The following is a 19,812-nucleotide window of genomic DNA, read 5'->3' on the forward strand; positions in this document are numbered from 1 at the left end:
CCCCCCAAGCTCAGTCAAAGACGGTGGATGAGGTCCATTTTGGAGTCCTGGATACGTCATAGGAGGTTTGTTGCTCTGGAGCTAGACTCTTTCCCCCTGGGACTTGCACCGCCTGGTTGTTATACCGCGGGGTTGTTTGAAAAGCTGCCATGAGCTCCATTAGAGCCGCCATGGCAAACTCAGGCTCCATGAGAAAAGTGTTTTAAGATCAACGTACATACATACACTTGAAGCTCGCCTACAACTAGCCGATCGCTTGTATTTTCCCATCAATTTTCTGCAGTTCTTCGACTGAATTTCCAGTTGTGGTACATGGGTAGACTACGTTACCAACCAAACCAATGCAAACCAAGCAAACATGTAGTCTCGCGCGCGCGTTGCCTGCGCTCAGCCCATGCGCAGCCATGACCCATCAACCGTCAATCGCCTCAATCTTTTGTTCCAAACGAGCATAAATTCATCTGGAATCACGTTTATTTGCGGTGATAAATCTCCCACAGGCATGGCGAACTCCGAGTCGGGCGATCCATCCCCCATCGCCAGACACGCGATGAAGGCACCAAGTGCCGGGGAACGCCGCGAGAGCTTCAGCTCTCAGAACTCGCAAACCGCGAGGGAGTGAGTGCTGATCCATCTACAATGGGCATACAGTGCATCCGCATTGCACGCTCTTACTCCAGGAGAATTAACAGTCTCTCACAGGTTCATCGAATCCCAAATCCGACTCGAAGCTGATGCGCGTGAAGTGCTCCCATATGTGAGCTCATCCCATCCTCCGTTCTGACATGAGACGGGCGAATGACCTACTAACATTCACATCAGTCATTTGACACATGCACAAGGGATCTAGGTCCCCTTCGCCAATCTCTTTTCGCCTGCCTCACCTGCAACCCTCCCCCGACCACCTCTGATGGATCTTACACCCCCGCAGCCGTATGCTACGCCTGCTCTATCTCGTGCCATGGCGAACACACACTCGTCGAACTATTTAACAAGCGAAACTTTGTCTGTGACTGTGGAACGACCCGTTTGCCTACCTCTTCCCCATGCAGTTTACGAAACGACCCGAAGACCGGCGCGAAAGGCGTGCACTCGGAAGAGCCACACCCAGGCAACAAGTACAACCACAACTTCCAGAACAAGTTCTGCGGCTGCGGCGAAGATTACGATTCAGACAAAGAGCGCGGTACAATGTTCCAGTGTCTAGGTCTAGGGACCGTAGAGACGGGCGGTTGCGGTGAAGACTGGTGGCATCCGGAATGTTTGATTGGACTGCCACGCGACTGGTACAAGGGTGTGAAGAAGAATGGAGTTCTTGAAGGAGAAAAGCCAGCAGCAGAAGATGATGACGATGACGAGGAAGAAGAGACACCTCTTCCGCCCGGGTTCCCTGCAGAAGAAGACTTTGAAATATTCCTCTGCTACAAGTGCGTTGAATCGAATCCCTGGGTAAAGCGCTATGCAGGGACAACCGGGTTTCTGCCTCCTGTATACAAAGAAGGCGGACTTGCGAAACCTGAAGAGCATAAACCTGCCCCAGAACCAGAACAACCAGGCCAGACCACAGAAGAGCAACCCAATAACCCGAAGAAACGACCAGCCGAAAATATTGAGGACGAAGGTGAACCAGCATCAAAGCGACAGAAAGACGTCGATAACGAACCCGAGAACAAAAGCGACATCAGCAACCCTCCTGAACCCAATCCCACCACCCAAGATACCGAAAACACCAACAAACCCAAACACGCCCTCCTCCCCCAAACCACCCCCACTTCCGCCTTCTCTCTTTTCATGAAAGACGACTTTCGCGACCGCTTCTGCCGCTGCCGCGACTGCTACCCCAATCTTGCCGCGCACCCACAACTCCGCGAAGACGAAGAAACCTACGAACCCCCCATGTCGGAAGACGGCGATGGCCCCAACGGCGGAGGCAGCACCGGCACCGGCAGTCTCCTGGATCGCGGCGAAGCAGCCCTCAGCAACATCGATCGCGTCCGCGCTATTGAAGGCGCAATGGTGTATAACCATCTACGCGACAAAGTGAAGGAATTCCTGACACCATTCGCGGAGACTGGCAAGGCCGTTAGCGCGGAAGATATTAAGGCATACTTTGAGAAGTTGCGGGGGGATGATCAGTCTATTCGGGATGCAGCTTCTGCTGTCTCTGGAAAGAGGGATGGAGATGACGAGGGTGATGGGGATGGCAATCGCAGGGAACAGAGCGGTATGTATCACATGTTTTGACTGCTGGTCATTTTCTTTCTCGGTTATAATTGCTGACTTGGCGGTGTTCATCTAGGATATTGAGCTTTTCTTCCGCAATCTATGACGGATCTGGGTGGATTTGGTTGGACATACTGGATGAATAATGACAGAGTAATAGGTGACTTCTGGGATGGGTTCATGGACATGGTTCAGGAAGGGCGTCGATGTGTCATTTGCTATTTACTCACGATTATTTGGCGGACCCAGGGGATAGTATGAGGATCAAAATGATTAGATGCCGTGTCCCAAATGTAATTCTAGTGTATGCCATTAACTGCATGCTTGCGAACTCGACAGATGCATAGATCTCTAGTCATGTGCACGAAATGAGAGAACCCAAAAAAAAAAAATGAAAACGCCGGTACCAAATGCACATCCGAGGCCCCATACATGAACTGACCAGGTCAAAACGCCTTACAAATAGATACCCAATAGCAACTCTTATCACTCTTTCAGACGCTTAGTTGCCCTTCCCAACAGACTATCATCTGGCAGCCCACTCCGCTTCGTGCCAGGTAAGCTACCGGAACGGATATCGTTGTCATCCTGTGTCACACGGCGATGGGGATATTTACCCTCGAATCCCTCGAAGCAATTGGCCGAAATGGGGCCCCCGTTCTTGAAGTATGGATGCTCGAGGGCTTCTTGGGCGGTTATTCTCTTGGTAGGATCGTACTCAAGCAGGCGTGACAGCAGATCGAAGCCATCTGCACCCGGTGTGCCGGCACTCGAGTTGGCGGAGTATCCGTTGCTCTTCAGACAGTTCTGATACCAGACTTCCAGATTTGACGATCTGTTAAAGTGCCCGGGAGCGCGTGACATTGCCAATGACTGGAGCTGGGAATATTCGGGCATGGACACTAGGCCTGGCCAGATCTCCTTGGTTGGCAGTCCCATGATGTCGATGATCTTAACCATTTGATTGCGCTGAAATGGCACTGTCTTCTTGCTGTCCATCTTGGCCTCCTCGCCCTTGAAAATGGGCCGCAGAGAAAGTAGCTCGGCGAAAATGCATCCGACAGCCCACAAGTCAACAGCCGGTGTGTAGTGTCGGCTACCCATCAAAAGCTCAGGTGCACGGTACCAGATGGTGACGACGACCTTGTCTCCGGAGAAAAGAGAGTTGAGAGGTTTGTAGAACAGACGGGCAAGTCCCAAATCGCCGATGCGAATAGCGCCGCTTGAGGTTACCAAGATATTAGCTGGTTTAAGGTCCCGATGCAATACCCAGTTGGTATGCAGGTAGAGCAAGCCGTTAAGCAGCTGGAATAAGATCGACCTGACCATCAGCGCGGGAATAGCATGTCTCTGCGGTTGGGTGTGATGGTGAATGATTTGCAAAAGGTCATGCTCAGTGTACTCAAAGACCATGAAGATACATTTGTCCTCTAGGATGATCTCAGCCAACTGCACTACATTGGGATGGTCGAGTTCTGAGCACAAGGCCATTTCCCGGATGGCCGATTGTGAGAGACCGGTATACTGGACTATTTCGCCTTCTTTATCCGGCTTGAACCTACAACACGTGAGTCATCCGAGGTCAATGCGTCAATGGGGTGATGCTTACTTTTTGATTGCGAATTCCCCTTTCTGGCCATTTTTGCCCAGGGCCTTATAGACACGGCCATAGGTCCCGCTGCTGATAAATCCCACGATGTGGTACCTATCGCGCACACGTACTTTGCTGGTGTAACCAGTACCAGGAGGCTTTCTCGTATCTAGACTCTCTTGATATAGGAAGGTGTGTCAGCATAGAGACCATGCACTTGTTCACAACTAACGTAAGAATTCAACGACCAATCAAATTCCACGAGCAAGGATCGAGGAAGCAAGCCCGAGAAACCAGAAAGGGGTAGGGGGCAAGACGACGGGAGCCAAAAAAAGTTCTGAAAATAATCATGATAGAAGAAGAAAAAAAAGGAGACGAGGCAGTGAAGCCTCTATGATGAGCCGAAAGCGGCAGGTGTCTGGAGAGGGAAAGCCATTACCACGTGGATAAAACCCGCCGAGAGAATTATAGAACGGGAAACTCTTCCCAAACATCATGAGAAAGGACAGGCAGAACAGCCGTTCAGACGCCCTAGAGAGAGAGGAGCAGAGAGAAGGAGAGATAGAGACTGTTCGAGGGCATTTAATGGTATATTTAGGAAAGATCTGACAGCAGCAAGGTTCAACCAAAGTACATGGTGACGGGTCAGGTTAAAGAGAGCAGCGAAGTGGCAACACGGGCTCGAGAGGGTGCTCGTAGGCAGTAGAGTTAAGAGTCAAGAGTAACAGTAACCGGTATTACCATCAACAGCAGCCTGCAGGCTCTTCTTCAGAGACAGACTTTGGCTGACGGTGGCCGCAGCTGGCCTGGAAGTCGCACTTAACGGGCCGGAAGAGGAAGGCGGGTTGGTCAGACTCATGGACGAGGTGGAGTGGTCCTGTACTTTAGGCTATCGATCTGGGGCGAGAGGGCGGCGAGGATCGGGTCCGTGGAAACTGCAAAGCTGCGATGGTGACGTGAACCATGCGCGGAGACTCTGATCTCCACCACTATGGGGAGAGCATAGAAAGTGCAGCCTGCAGGAGCCAGGAGGAGGGCCAGTGATCGCGACGGACAAACAAGCGCCGATGGGACGCGGCGGAGGAAAAGAGCAACAGATGGAGAGTCGGAGAGGCAAAGTGAGGCTGCATCGGGGGTGGCTGACTCAGCTGCCGGTCTCGCCCAACCGCGGCTTCACAATACCTTCTATGGAGTACATACATCCTGTGTGCGGAGTAGTACTACTACTTCTCCCTCCAATGTCGGGATTCTGTTCTTCAGGGTTGCACAATTGACGCATCGAATGTTTAAACGTGTACTTTTGCCCTCAACTTGCCCCTGTTCCCCAATACGACCTTAACACTGCTTCCCCTATTGTCCATCCCCGACAGCTCTTATCAGCCCCCTCCCCTGATTCCCCGATAACGCGGAGTTTCCTTGTCCCGATATAAACGCCCATCCCGCAACGTCATCAGGACGCTACCCTGTGGCTGGCTCAATCCCCTCCAGACGGTTGCAATGCCCGGGTGGCAGCAGATCTAACCCAGTCCACCGATCGAGAGCTCCGCTGGCTTGAGGCTTCCCTCATAGAACACGACATCTTGACCGCGCCATGGCCTCCACTGAGCCGATCCGGTCCAGGGTCACGCCATACTTGATCTATCTCGTGTTTATCACAACTTTAGGACCACTCCAATTCGGTTATCATCTGGTAGGCATTAGCCTTTCACTGCTGTAACCTTAAAAATCCCGCACGTACTGACTCTGACCTTTGACAGGCCGAACTCAATGCACCCCAGGCTGTGATTACCTGCGAACGGAGGAGCATCCATTCCTCCACCAAGGCACCCTCTCTACCACAATGCATCCCAATGAACGCATCACAGTTTGGTCTGGTGTCTTCAATATACACTCTCGGTGGCCTGTTGGGAGCCCTGCTGGCAGGACCAGTTGCCACCAAGCATGGCCGCCTGTTCGCTTTACGAGCGACAACCGTCTTTTTCATCCTCGGGCCTGTGGCTGAGACATGCGCATCCAACATACCTCTCCTGAGTCTGGGTCGGCTGCTAGCTGGCATTGGTGCGGGTGCTGCGATTGTCGTTGGTCCAATCTACATTTCCGAAATCGCACCGCCCAGCGCCAGAGGTTTCTTCGGTGCCTTCACGCAGGTGATGACCAATGTTGGGATCCTATTGACCCAGTCTCTGGGGTACTTCCTGAGCAAGGACAGTATGTGGCGGATTATTCTCGCCGTTGCCGGTTTCATTGGAGTTTTACAGCTCCTTGGTCTCACCCTAGTCCCAGAAAGCCCCACCTGGCTCGCCGAGCATCAAAAAGGGAGCCTGGCCAGAGAGGTTCTACAACGGGTGCGCGGAAAAGACGCCGACATTGAAGAGGAAATTGAAGGATGGCCAGCTTCTGCAGGCCCCTCAGATGGTTCCGGAGAAGAGCAATCCCTGCTCACGCCACCGTCAGGCAACATACCACCCAAACAGCCCCCCGTCACGATCCTACGTGCCGCCACGGACCCCTCCTACCGTCCAGCCATCATCGCCGTTGTCGGGGTTATGGTGGCACAACAGTTCACCGGTATCAACAGTATCATTATGTACAGCGTTTCTCTGTTACAGAGCATCCTTCCCACCACCGCAGCCCTCCTAACAGTAGCCATCTCCGCCATCAATCTAATCATCACCCTCGCCTGCTCCCCGCTCCCAGACAAAATCGGCCGACGATCCTGTCTCCTTCTCAGCATCAGCGGCATGGGATTTAACTCCGTGCTACTAGCTCTAGGCATATATTTCAACCAGAAAGTCCTCTCCGCAATCGCAGTCCTACTCTTTGTAGCCTGCTTCGCCGTCGGTCTTGGCCCAGTCCCCTTCATCTTAGCCTCGGAGCTCGTCGGACCCGAAGCTGTCGGCGCAACACAAAGCTGGGCCCTAGCAGCCAACTGGATTGCAACCTTCGTTGTCGCACAATTTTTTCCCATGCTGAACGATACCCTAGGCGGCCGTGGCAAAATCTACTGGGTGTTCGCCGGTATGGCCTGTATCCTAGGTGGATTTATCTACTGGCGTGTGCCCGAAACCAAGGGGAAAGCCTCTGCAGACGAGGTCTGGGGCAGGGACGATCATCGAAGACGCGACTGAATCTAATGTGCGTAGGTGAACCTGGTCTCGATACGTAATGTGTATTCTTGAGGTATGGTATAGTGAGATGTGTGCACTATTCTTTCTTAAGGTATGGTGTCCTATTGGGGTTCTTTGCTTTTTGGCGCTTTCTTTATGTCGTACCTTTCGGGCAGATTGAGAATTCGTACCTTTTTTTTTAGTTCACTCACTCATTGGGGACTATGTTGGGTGTGCGATATAAATGCACTCCTTGCCAATGGTGACACTCTGTAACAGTGCCCTTGGTAGTTTCAATACCCACATGTATGGGACTAATTCATTAATTTTCTGCAAAAGACCCTGGGGCTTTCAATGACGATAATCAAAATGCATATAGTTCATTGCAGTCAACAATTAGAATATTTACCCCGCTCTAGGTCGGCTTTTGAAATCCGAAAAGATGCTAACTAATCCATCAATCATGACATCGTTATCTTCTGCCCAGCTACTCATACCCCAACGTTATATAGACCTCACAACTATACCCACCGCGATCGTTCCATGCAAGACCCTCCTGTCAGTAGTGACTTTCTGACAGTATGGGCTGGGCGTGGTCCAGCACAAGGTTGGAACTGGTAGCATCTTTTTTCGCCATCAGCTCATCTTTGGCCTGCTCGGGATCCCATGTTGATTCTGGGTTTTGACATTCGATGCCGGCCATCTTTAACCATTTATCCCAGGCCGTTGTCACGGGAGCCAAGTCCCCACCCTTCCGAACCCAGTCGACCTCCCCAGTCTCACGGATAGCCTCCCACAGGGCGCTAGTGTAGCTTCCCGTTATTTTTCTATTTGTTTCCTTCACGTCGAATCGGCTCATATCCCATGTGTCTTGGGGTTCTGTCAGCAGCGCTGTGGCCCAGTACAGGATGTTGAGGATGATATATGCGACACCGATGGCGATCTGCATCGTCCACCCGCAGTTACTGAACAGGATGATCGACGCCATGAGGAGAACCGTACTGCAGGCTAGGAGCACCTGGTGGGATCGGCCCTGGAACACATAATGGCAGCTCTCTGCTCCACCATATAGTTCTCTTGTAATCTCCTCGGTACACTTGACCACAACGAACGCTCCATGCCGTGTCTTCATGACAATATCCCCGGGATCCACCTTGACTTTCGTGGGCCTGGTTGCTAATCTCGGATACCACTGTGCAGAAAGACAGGCAGAACTGGTGGACAGAGACATGGTCGCCAGGCCGACAAGAGCCACGCCGTCGTGAATTACGCCGGCCCAGATGAAGAGTCCGATGGTCATTAAGATCGAGATCAGAGTCACTAGGTTCAACGGACAAAGCTTCCACAGCGGGATGGTCACAGTCCCTTTGCTGTCCGGCTTCCCGTCTCTCTCAGGATCTGCCTTCTTGATTTTTCCGTAGGTGATGTCGTAGGAGCGAAACTCGTACTCCTTAAGCTCCTCGAGCTTGTGAATGACGTTGGCGAAGAAATTAAGTTCAGAGAAGCGCGTGCCGGAGTAGACACCGATGATTTTGACTTCCTTGACGGATGGGAGTCGAGTAGGTCGCTCGGTATCTAATAGCGATTCGGGAGCTGGTAGGATACGTGGGAAACCGGCAAAAGGAGATGCCGTAATGGCTTGTTTGTGCTTTTCAATGGATGATCCTCCGATCACGGCCAATAGAGAGACGATATCGAATCGCCAGCTCTGCGCATCGGAATCAAGTGTTGTCGGGAACCAGCCCATATCGCCTTGGCGTCAGGTGATTCGTTCGAGTGTATAAAGGCGATAAATTTAGTCTGATACCGAAATGGAAAGGAGGAGTCAGGTATATATTCTTATGGAAAATATGTTGGGGTATTTGGGAGTCATGAGTCGGCCCAGGCCATTAGCAGAGGGGGCTGCAGAGCCTTATAATTATGATCTGTGGAGGACCCCAGGTAAGCACTACAATTTCCCGCGAGCTGAAATCCAGCCTCGCCCAATCAAGTTGACGATGCAGATGCCAGCCACCTTTATGATAGGTGGTGTTTAGAGCAGCTCCATCTGCATCCCGAAACGCTGCATTAGCGGTCAGGCTAGTCGTGGGCTCGACTCTGCTAGCACATCTTGACTGTATCAAGCCCTCGATCGGCTGAGGGGCAGAGTATAGACAAGCAGAGAAAGACAGCCCTGTCCTTGGATGAGACAGCGAGTTGTAAGAAAATGCTATAGTTGCTTAGCATCGTGTATAGTGATAGTTTGGGGAGAGGGGAGGGGCTTTCCATCCAGCAGGGCGGATGTGGGTGTGTGCGTGTGTCCCGAGTGATCGCTGAACACCCAATTGCTGGGTCTCGAGAGATCTGATGGGTTCATCTTTTAGTGGCGAACCACAGACAATTATAGAACTGCAAGAACTGCAAGCTGCACCTTATCCCAAGGTCGGTAAGTAACCAAGCAGGGACCTGTGATATCCCGGGTCATTCGATTCGCTGGCTCCTCTTGATTTGATGGTTTAAGGTGCAGTTCGCCGGTCCGGAGTCCAGCTGCTGCCATTTTTGCGCCTTCCCTGCCTTATTCGAAAGATGAACTGTCGGGTGACGCAACCGGGAAAGTGAACCCGAGTGAAGTGTGTACTATACCTCGGACAGCAAGAGGCAGATGCGAGTCAATGATATACGTTGGGGGGCCACGACTCTTGCCGGCGACCCCACCTTCACAGCAGGTACACAGGGCAGCAAGTGACCCGTGTCAGAGTATGCCACTTTTGGGCAGAATCACGATTTCCTGTGTCTTGTAACCCCAGGGAGCGATCGGGGAGTAGAATACCATCATGATCAAATGATATTGATCGTATTCGGTGGGAAGCAAGGGGTCCCCGACAACGTGTACTATCCACGGGCGCAAAGACCATCACAATGAGCAGGTGACACGAGTCTGCTGTAGGAGTTCAATATATCTAGTCTCCATACTCAGTAGATATTCAATCTGACCAGTCATTTTGACTGTGTGTGTGCAGCATGGCAATATGTGATATGACCTTTTGTCCGAGCGAGCTTTCATCGTGAGTATGTTATTTTAGTTTCCAGGTAACTTGAAGGTCCCTTGAAATTAGCCTAAGCATGGGATATCCACTACGGCTGTTATGTATCTAGACATCCAAGTTCTACTGGCTGTCGGAGCTCGGAATGGGAAGCATCAACCGATGGACCGAACCGTGGATGAAGGGAGGGGCCGGGCTCAGTGGCATCCATCATTAATAGAAGCAGCTTCACCGCCTTCAGGCAGCGACTGGCTCCGTCAGCTGCTTCCGGCGGCCTCCAGTTTCAAACACCAGACGAAGGCCGGGTTTGCCAGCCGAGTTATCCTGTGTACGGAGTACGAAAACATTGACAGTTTGGCATCTTCCGGAGTGGGGGCGCAGGGCTGAGGCAGGACCGACACAGCCCTTCCTTCGTCAGTTCGTCTTGCCCGAGTGATTATCTCACATAGACACCCATTGGATGCGCCGGGTCGAGGGGCAGTCGATCTGCCAGTGAGTTCGCTCTTATTGGATCTTTGGACGAACTCATGAGGGGTTTCCAGATGACATCCAGGCAGCAAGAAATGTATCTCAGTGGTACTCCGTAATTCCGCCGGTTTGTGGCTGGTAGGATCCTCCATCTGGACTCTGGAGAATGGAGGCCGTGTCCCCCTTTGCCGGGAGTGGTACAGCCTGGCAGCAGAGGGGATTCTTGCACGCAAGAGCCACACCCTCTAGGCAGCCAGTTTTCCATCCTTGCAAGACCACGATCATTCGACCGTTCCACTTCTTCTATTAACTTCTAGCTCTTGTGGCGTCGGCGAATTACACAGTACCAGGGTCTAATTAATGGGATAATTCTAAAACGTTTGGGGTACCCGGCGGCTTCCGCAAATCCTCCTGATCCTGTGGATGGGGTCGCCTCAGCCATCATGTATTAAATTCCTAAATTGTAACTTGGGACGACAATCATAAGCCTTGGGGCCGAGGATCAGAGGGATAAACCGATCAGGACTTAACAGTACGACATTTTCCCCACTCATATACGAGGCCGTGTTGCTCTGTTGCTCCCCTTTCCCTTTGACCAAGACCTAGTCCCGGTCCCATCGACGAGTTTCTATTCTTACTTTTAGCACCACGATTAGTATTGTTGTTCTTCTTCTTCTCTTCTCCTCCTTCATCTTCTTAGGATCCTTATTAGTATCTGGTATTAATCTAATCTTGTTGGAGACAAGTTCTACACTACAGCCGCGCACCCACCCCCATTCACCCAGCCCGTGCATTAAGCTTTCCCTCCCACCACATTTTCGTGTCCTTTGGCGCGATGCTCCTGGCCCTGCATCTTTAAAGGTGCCAATTGCAGAGGGTGAATTTCTCCTGTTGGTGCCCGCGCAGTACATCCGTGGCATCGTCTCTTGCTCTCACTGGGCCGACTTGGATTGATCTTAGACCAACCGGCAGTTGACCTGACTGACAGGCAACCACACCGTGACATTTCTCTGTCGCGGTGGCCGGGGAGCTCTGGACACTGTTCGATGTACTTTCCTACCAACCTTTCTTCACATCCAATTTACCTTCTAACCCTAATAGTCTGCGCGTCCAGTCTTTTGTATTGACGCGACGTGTCCTCCGTTTCCGTCGACCCTGCTCCCCCGCACTTCCGGCCGGTCACCATGGTGCGGTTACCGTTGCCACAACGTCTCAGCACCCACCTGAGCACTAAAAGCAACAACCCGACTCCCGGCCAAAGTAGGAGCGCAAGTCCAATGAGAATGCCAGAGCAGAAGCCGTTGATCCTGAAGGTGTCTGTGATCCGGGTGAGTAAGAGCGTCGCATCCACGGCCGCGCGGAGCTCAACGGAAGCTCTGACCAGAGTTCCGTTGACCTGCTAACTCGTGTTGTCCACACCATCAGGGAAGAGATCTTGCAGCCAAAGACAGAGGTGGGACCAGTGACCCGGTAAGTCCCAATATCCCAACAGTTGAACGACCTATGATATCGATACGGACTATCGTGGCTGACAGCGGCTTGTTTACGCAGTATTTGGTGGTCACACTCGGAGACGCACGACAGTCGACACCCACGATCCCCAAGACGCTGAATCCAGAATGGAACGTGACATTTGAGATGCCAGTGGTCGGTGTACCCTTGTTGGAGTGCATTTGTTGGGATCACGATAGATTTGGCAAAGATTACCTTGGCGAGTTCGATATTCCGTTGGAGGACATATTTCAAAACGGCGACGTACACCAGCAGGTAGGCGCTCCTCCTCTCCGGCTGCAACCGAACGAAGCTGATATACAATCTGAAGCCAAAATGGTATACACTCAGGTCGAAGCGGAAACCCACAAAGAAGAAGGACAGTATGGTGTCTGGAGAGATTCTTCTACAATTTTCTATTATCGATGCATCGAACCCAGCCGCCCCGCCGACCGAAACCTATCAGAAGTTCAGAAACTTGGTATGTGCTGGGGACGAAGAGGATGAATTCCCGCAAGTTTCGTCTATGCTGCTGGACGATGCCGACAGAGACGAGGAGACTTCGGATGAGACAGATGACCCTACGAAGCCCGAGGTCGTGGAGAAGCGGAAACGTAGATTGCGTCTGAAGCGTCTGAAGCGCAAATCCCTAGCCGCAAGGGCATATCAATTCTCTGGTGCTGGCAACGGAGTGCAGGGTATCGTTTTCATGGAAATCGTCAAGGTGACGGATCTTCCGCCGGAACGGAATGGTGAGACATGCCAGTCCTCATGGATATTTCTTTGCTGACTCGTAATAGTAACACGCACTTCTTTTGATATGGATCCATTCGTTGTCACTTCCCTCGGCAGAAAGACGCTTCGAACGCCGGTCGTGCGTCACAACCTCAATCCAGTATATAATGAGAAAATGGTGTTCCAGGTTATGAAGCATGAACAATCCTACACCATCGGGTTTACGGTCATGGATCGAGACAAGTTCTCCGGAAATGACTTTGTCGCTTCCGCTTCGTTTCCAGTGCAGACTCTTATCCAGTCAGCTCCCGAAGCTGACCCTGAAACCGGGCTATATAAGTTCGTGGACCCGGCATCTGATCTTACAGGGGCTGAACCAGGTTCTGTCGCGAGAACCCCTGAGATCAAGATTGCAATCAGTCGATCGCCTTCAGTCAACAGCTTGTCAACTTCGCCCAAGTTTGGTACGACACCCAGAGGCTCGTCTACTTCCTTGTCAAGCCAGGCAGTACAAGAACAGTCGACCTTGCTCCTCCCTCGGAATGTCCCTGAGCAGGGTGAGAGTAGTAACCCCTCAACGCCGACAGCGGCCTCTTTTGAGGGCGATCCGATCGGCCCGCTCGAGTCAAACGGCCTTCAGGTCTACCGGATCCAGTTGGCGTTGAAGAACAAGGAAAGATGGGAGGATAAGCATTTCCCAGAACTATTTGTCAAGGCGAAATATATGCCCTACCGTGCACTTCGGCAGCAGTTCTGGCGACTCATGCTGAAGCAGTATGATGCCGATGAGAGTGGCCGTATTGACAAAGTCGAACTTACGACAATGCTCGACACGCTCGGGTCAACCTTGAAGGAGTCCACTATCAACAGCTTCTTTGAACGGTTCAGCTTGGAGAATCAGCCCAGTGAGACCATGGACCTGACGTTTGACCAGGCCGTGATGTGCCTGGAAGATACACTTCAGGCTTTACAAAAAGACCCGGGCTCACCTCCCAAGAAGATGACTCCCACTCCGTCGACAACCAGTCGCGAGAGTGATGAGCAGTCTAGTGGCGATGAGCTCACTGTCGAACCAGGCAATGTCGATCCTCGTACTACATCCGTACCGACGCTGTCTAGCGATGAACAGCCGAGCTCGGCCGAGGAAGATCTTCGCCCTGACGATTTGGGGGACGAGCGGGGCGAAGAGCATGTTATTGAACTCAGGGAATGTCCTCTGTGCCATCAACCGCGTCTCTCGTCACGTTCCGATGCTGATATTATTACACACATTGCTACATGTGCGAGCCGAGACTGGAGACAGGTAGACAACCTTGTCATGGGCGGATTTGTAACATCGAGCCAGGCGCAGCGCAAATGGTACACCAAGGTTATCACAAAGATCTCCTATGGTGGATACAAGCTGGGTGCCAACTCGGCCAATATTCTTGTTCAGGATCGAGTTACCGGCCAGATCAACGAGGAGCGCATGAGTGTCTATGTCCGGTTGGGTATCCGGCTGCTATACAAGGGCCTCAAGAGCCGGGAGATGGAGAAGAAGAGAAGTATGCTTGCTCTCGATTGCTTTCACCTGGGCTGCAAATAACTAACCTTTAACACAGTCCGCAAAATCTTGAAGTCACTCAGTATCAAACAGGGCAGGAAGTACGACGACCCGGCCTCAGCAAGTCAGATCCGGGACTTCATCAACTTCCATCAGCTTGACATGTCCGAGGTCTTGCTCCCGCTGGAAAAGTTCAGAAACTTTAACGAATTCTTCTACCGGGCTCTCAAGCCCGGTGCTCGGCCCTGCTCGGCCCCCGAGGAGCCCAAAGTCGTGGTGTCCCCCGCCGATTGCCGGGCGGTCGTTTTTGACCGTATTGAAGAGGCGACCAGCATCTGGGTCAAGGGACGGGAGTTCTCCGTGGCTAGGCTCCTGGGTGACGCGTATCCCGAGGATGTAAAGCGCTTCAAGAACGGAGCCTTGGGAGTCTTCCGCCTCGCGCCGCAGGACTATCACCGCTTCCATATCCCGGTGGATGGTGTCTTGGGCGAGCCCAAGACTATTGAAGGTGAATATTATACGGTAAATCCCATGGCCATCCGCTCCGCACTGGATGTGTATGGCGAGAATGTCCGAGTTCTGGTCCCGATCGACTCGGTTGCTCATGGCCGCGTCATGGTTGTTTGCGTTGGAGCCATGATGGTCGGAAGTACAGTTATCACTCGCCAGGCTGGAGAAAAGGTCTCTCGAGCAGAGGAGCTTGGGTACTTCAAGTTCGGTGGAAGTACTCTTCTTCTACTCTTCGAAGATGGCGCGATCAATTTCGATAGCGACTTGGTAGACAATTCGAAGGGTCCTCTGGAGACATTGGTAAGAGACACCCTTGTTGACCCTCGCGCATGGTCATGGCTAACATAGTCTTCCTAACAGATCCGAGTTGGCATGTCTGTGGGCCATAGCCCCGACATTGCTCAGTTTGAGCCAGACATGCCCAAGAAATCCGAGGATGTTTCTCTGGAGGAGATGCAAGCCGCCAAGCGCAGGATCGAAGGCAGTCTGGCCCCCCCGACCGATGCCACTGCCTTCGCGTAGTGGGCTCCGCTCTGCCTTGCTTCGCCTTTCCAGGTCCTCTTGTGACGACTCAGCGGGGTTGGTTCATTTCGGGCGTTTACAGGTACATAACACGGCCAGGAGCCTTCGTAGCGATTTCCAGCACACTTGTAAACATTACAATCATTAGTTGGGAAGGGCGACACGGGAAGCATGCCAGCGGGGCTGTATACATGTTAGATACTAGAACATATGTAATGGACATAGGGTTGAATAATCGTCCGTACAATCCTGCGGGATGCTGTAGTCGATGATGTTTGCAGGCCCGCGGTGTCACCCCGAACGGGACTAGCGCCTCTCCCCACGCGCCACGACCAAAACAAGCGCGTGCTGCGGCAACTCGCAAGAGCCAAATCCCCCCCCCCCGTCATCCCGACGCCAGAGCTTGGCCCTTCTGCGCAAGGAGCCCTGGGAGTTTCCGCCATTAGGCCTTGAATCTCAACTCGCCTGTCTCGACCGGTCGCCCGCCATCGCCGCGTCCCCTGAACCGTTGTTGACCGCGCAGCCCGTATCAACACACGTCCCTCGGACCGCACACCCCCGTCGTCGAGCTACCCCGACACCTGCGACCGCGCGAATTCGAACCCAACCAGATCCGAGTCCTAGGAATCCCCGGAAAGTCCATCAAAACCACAATCGTCAATCTCGCTTCCTATCGTCCTTCCGGTTTCGAACTGCCCGGAGCGAAGGATTTGCGGTGACCGAGGTCCTATCAACACAGCGGGAGGAATTCTTCGCGGGCACCGCAATTCGCGGTTGATTTCTTCCCGGAAGGCAGAAAGAACAGATTGCGCGGAGAAGTCTTCAGTTCAACTCTAATTCTCGCCCTTAACGATTCGTCGCTCCTTTTTTGGTTTCATTTGTCCCGCCTACAACCCCGCCTTGTCTCGGTCCTGACATGACCGTCACTGTTTTGGCTTCCTCTACAACTAAGGCGAAACGTCGCGAACCGCTACTGGCTATCGATATGGCGACGTCCCAGGCGCAGGCGCGTCCCGCCGCGCCTGGAAGAAGTGGGGGGAGGAGGACGAGCGCGCGGTTGAGCTTGAATAAACAGGATCGAAGTGAAGAGAAATTGAGTGCGGCCGACAAGAAACGGAAATCTGGTGAGTGATTCTACGTGAATGGGATGGATGCTTGGATGGGGTAGCGGCGATGGTGATCTATGCGGTGAGGGTGTTGAAGTGCTAATGTCTGATCTGGTTGTGCAGTACCATTTGAGGAGGATATTGAGGGGTTTCAGTTCTCGCGCATCACAACGAAAAAGGCCAAACCGTCAGAGAGTAAAAAGGCACCGTCACCTGTACCAGAGGAGCCACCCCAACCATCACCGAGACGAGGTCGACCTCCGAAAAAGCGGGTTGAGGAGAAGAAATCCGAGCCTGTTGTGGAACCGAAGAACAAGCAGACCGAGGGAACCGGGAAGCGAAAAACGAGAGGAGCTGCAAAGGCTGCGGCGACTCAGGTTGAGCAGGAGCCTCAGCTGGAGCCTCAACCGGAACCGCAACCACAGCCAGAACCAACAAAACGTCCCACACGCTCTACACGGAAACCCGGCCAAGCGGAGGTGGTGCCTCTGGAGAAGAAGCGGAGGAAAGGCAGGCCGAGTAACTCGAGGAGCGACGCACAGCAACAGCATCCGCCGCCGCAACCGCAGCCAGTGAATGGCTTTGTGTCACCGGAACTGCAGCAGTCCGGGACAGCTACTACGATTGCACTGCCGCTGGCGGATACGCCAGTTATCCAGCGCAATAGGGAGATGCGAGGGAAGAAATCCGTGAAAGGAGGGAATCGGCGGAGCAGTCTCGGGATGAGAGGACGGAGAGCCAGCTCGCTGATTGACTCAGGAGCGTCTAATGGTGGGTTATATGTACCGCTGTGCTTGTCTGGGTGCTAATTTAGATCCAGCACTACCACATAAGAAGGTTGATACGGCAGATTTCTACAAGCACATCGCGGCGGACCTGCCGGAGCCACGGAGGATGCGGCAACTTCTGATCTGGTGCGGTACGCGGGCAATAGGCGATAAGCCGTCTGGATCGCGCTCAGAGGACGAGAGCGCTCGTCTAGCGGGTATGTTCTGCGCTCAATATTTCATGCATAGGCTAACGTATCATAGCGCGGGTCATCCAGGAAGAACTGCTGAAGGAGTTCTCCACTAATTCTGAGCTCTCCAACTGGTTTGGAAGAGAGGATGTCAATCCCCCTGCTCTGGTGGTCAAGAAAGAGAACCCGAAGAACATCCAAAATGCCGAGAAGATCCAGGAGCTAGAAGAGCAAATACAGAAGTGAGTGGTGTCTCGCATGCAGCGACAGCAGAGAGCTAACGATGGTGATATCAGGCTACAAAAAGAGCGACATGCTCTCAATGCGCTCCTACGACCGACAGACATTCCTCGAATCAAGCCCGCGCCACCTTCACAACCTGACCCCGACGCCAATCAACCTCCACAGCCATCATCCGAGCCCGAGCCGATCGATCTATCTCTATTAGAACCCTCGCAACGGAGACTCTTCGCCCAGATAGACCCTGAAGCCGTCAAACAACACCCAGACGCCCAGCCTATGGAAACCGAGCCCTCGCCCTCCGAAGCAAATCTCCTCCCCCAAATATCACCATCCGCCGTATCCACCCGACTCTCCCGCATCACCAGCTCACTTGCTCCGACTCTCGACTCCCTTGCCGAAGGCATCCACGATATCGACCTGTACCGCGCCATGTCCGACACGGTTTCGACCCGTGTGCTCCGCATCTGCGCCGAGCGCCTCGAAGAGCGCGACAGCCGCAATCGCGTCCGTCAGCTCGCAACCGAAGCCAGTGGCGGCGAGGACTCCCGCCAAGACCTAAGTCTCCGACCCCGGCCTCGAGAAGACCTCGGGCTGATTCTGGGGGCGTTGAGCCGGGTCGAACGGCGCTCATCATAGCCCGGCGACCGATAATATAGTTATGGAACTACCTAGGTGACGAAGCGATAAATATCACGGGGTTTCACATTCTGTTATGTCATGTATTTTGCGGGCTGGGCCTGTAGTAGGCCTCGGAGTTTGATTTCATACTTTGGTTTGGTTTCGGTTGGGCGTTTCTCTAGCAATGGAGTTGGGGTGCGTGATGGGGAGGGTGGATAGGTCAGGTTAGGTTAGATTAGGATAAGATGAATGCATTGTCGCTGGACATATTGCCTACATGGAGATTTTAGTCTATGATATTGCGTGTCAGTGATTGGTCTGCCTGCCTACCTGCCTGCCTGCCTGCCTGCCTGCCTGCCTGGTGGAGATATAGAATTCTTCAATACCAAAATATACACACATTTAGTTGCAACATTCGAGTTGCTATTGGACCAAAACAAAAAAAATAAATAAAATAAAATAAAATCCCCGACATATTTCAGTTCTGACTGACATGCACCTTTGCTATAATAATGTACTCCGTACCTGCACCAGAAACCGGTTTATGTGATATGCGGGTACAACTAGGTAAGTATGTACTAGTAGTAGCTATGTATGTATGTATGTATGTATGCATGTACACCTCCACCTTCCTGGTGCATTTTTTTTATCATCATGTGAGAGAGTACATTTGGAATTCAAGGTACTAAGTAAAGTAAAACTGGTTTTGCTGTGAATGAGTGAGGTTCTATCACTGGTATGGTAGATAGGATGAGGTAGTATTATGGGGTTTTATGTATGGACCGAGTATAGTAGAGTATAGTTTTCTATGTGGACTGGAAGAGATAGTGTTTAGTATTTGAGATGTGACTAGGATGTTTAAAACTTACTATATTCAGTTTCCTAGTCTATTGTTCATATGTAGGGTAGGTTGGGATAGCACTAGATAGATTCAGGTTGTGAATTAATGGGATTCAGTCTAACATTTCATTTGTAATTGTTAATTAGAAGACATAGCTTCATAGTTTATGTAGTACCATGCATGGAGTTGATAAGTATCAGTGTACTCCGTACATCTCCTGCTGTCCCTATCCATCTTAGCAGAAACCGCAAGTTAGAATGCAGACCCTGCCACCCTCGAGATTTCCCCCCATGTGTTCCCTCTACCCTACGAAATATGAAGTACTATGGAGCACGGAGTAGTACTAGCAGCGATCTAGCTAGCTTAATTCCTACCGCCCCATTCTCGCGTTTCAAACTTTCCACCCGGAGTAAGGGGGCATGCATCCAAGCGATAGGAGATTTTCGGGCCGCCAATTCCGCGTTTCCTGTTCTCGGAAGGTTATTATCAGGGTGATCGACCACTACTCCTCGCTAGCTGGGGTGGTTGCCCCGCTTGGAGATATCGGTATCCGATAGTTTCGTTAGTGGCAGTTTAGGGATGTGGGGTGGGGGAGGGAATTTAGTGCAGGTGATCGTGGTTCGCACTATTGCATTCTACTTTCTAGGGTGTTGCAGATTTCCCTGGTCCAGTGGATAAGGCACTGGATAGGGATACGTTTCAATATCTGGATTAGTGGAGTAGATCATAAGTGTAGGGAGAGGAATGGAGATGAGACCACGTGGAGGAGGATTTTCCTGTAGGCGTTAGGATCTCAGGCAGCTTATACTATACTTAACCTGGTCTCATCTGCT

At 52.2% G+C, this 19,812-nt stretch overlaps 6 protein-coding genes across 6 annotated transcripts; 4 read left to right on the forward strand and 2 right to left on the reverse strand.

Moving 5' to 3' along the window:
• Positions 1-502: 502 nt before the first annotated feature.
• BO80DRAFT_404779 (putative metaphase-anaphase transition protein (Mlo2)) lies at positions 503-2,244 on the forward strand (the record flags this gene model as incomplete). The annotated part of the gene is made up of 3 exons (XM_025717695.1): positions 503-618; positions 703-757; positions 823-2,244. 3 exons carry the CDS (start codon positions 503-505, stop codon positions 2,242-2,244), a joined length of 1,593 nt encoding a protein of 530 aa, XP_025576185.1.
• A 465-nt stretch (positions 2,245-2,709) lies between these two features.
• Positions 2,710-4,311, reverse strand: ssn3 (cyclin-dependent serine/threonine protein kinase SSN3; the record flags this gene model as incomplete). Its single annotated transcript, XM_025715667.1, has 3 exons — positions 2,710-3,781; positions 3,833-3,992; positions 4,257-4,311. 3 exons carry the CDS (start codon positions 4,309-4,311, stop codon positions 2,710-2,712), a joined length of 1,287 nt encoding a protein of 428 aa, XP_025576186.1.
• Positions 4,312-5,211: 900 nt separating this feature from the next.
• Positions 5,212-7,211, forward strand: BO80DRAFT_44974 (putative MFS glucose transporter). Its single transcript, XM_025721762.1, has 2 exons — positions 5,212-5,504; positions 5,572-7,211. Exons 1-2 carry the CDS (start codon positions 5,406-5,408, stop codon positions 6,940-6,942), a joined length of 1,470 nt encoding a protein of 489 aa, XP_025576187.1. The 5' UTR covers positions 5,212-5,405; the 3' UTR covers positions 6,943-7,211.
• A 35-nt stretch (positions 7,212-7,246) lies between these two features.
• On the reverse strand, positions 7,247-8,668 carry BO80DRAFT_492875 (uncharacterized protein; the record flags this gene model as incomplete). Its single annotated transcript, XM_025723791.1, has 2 exons — positions 7,247-7,370; positions 7,537-8,668. The coding sequence occupies 2 exons, from the start codon at positions 8,666-8,668 to the stop codon at positions 7,327-7,329; spliced, it is 1,176 nt and encodes a 391-aa protein (XP_025576188.1). The 3' UTR covers positions 7,247-7,326.
• Positions 8,669-11,596: 2,928 nt separating this feature from the next.
• Positions 11,597-15,492, forward strand: BO80DRAFT_379776 (putative phosphatidylserine decarboxylase Psd2; the record flags this gene model as incomplete). The annotated part of the gene is made up of 7 exons (XM_025716784.1): positions 11,597-11,740; positions 11,838-11,882; positions 11,964-12,179; positions 12,235-12,655; positions 12,704-14,182; positions 14,240-14,991; positions 15,052-15,492. The coding sequence occupies 7 exons, from the start codon at positions 11,597-11,599 to the stop codon at positions 15,211-15,213; spliced, it is 3,219 nt and encodes a 1,072-aa protein (XP_025576189.1). The 3' UTR covers positions 15,214-15,492.
• A 637-nt stretch (positions 15,493-16,129) lies between these two features.
• BO80DRAFT_353595 (Mis12-Mtw1 family protein) lies at positions 16,130-18,156 on the forward strand (the record flags this gene model as incomplete). Its single annotated transcript, XM_025715669.1, has 5 exons — positions 16,130-16,337; positions 16,443-17,090; positions 17,140-17,304; positions 17,351-17,519; positions 17,574-18,156. 5 exons carry the CDS (start codon positions 16,130-16,132, stop codon positions 18,154-18,156), a joined length of 1,773 nt encoding a protein of 590 aa, XP_025576190.1.
• Positions 18,157-19,812: the final 1,656 nt, after the last annotated feature.

This window comes from Aspergillus ibericus, assembly GCF_003184845.1.
Source record: "Aspergillus ibericus CBS 121593 unplaced genomic scaffold BO80scaffold_15, whole genome shotgun sequence".
In the NCBI taxonomy this organism is placed as follows: Eukaryota; Fungi; Ascomycota; class Eurotiomycetes; order Eurotiales; family Aspergillaceae; genus Aspergillus; species Aspergillus ibericus.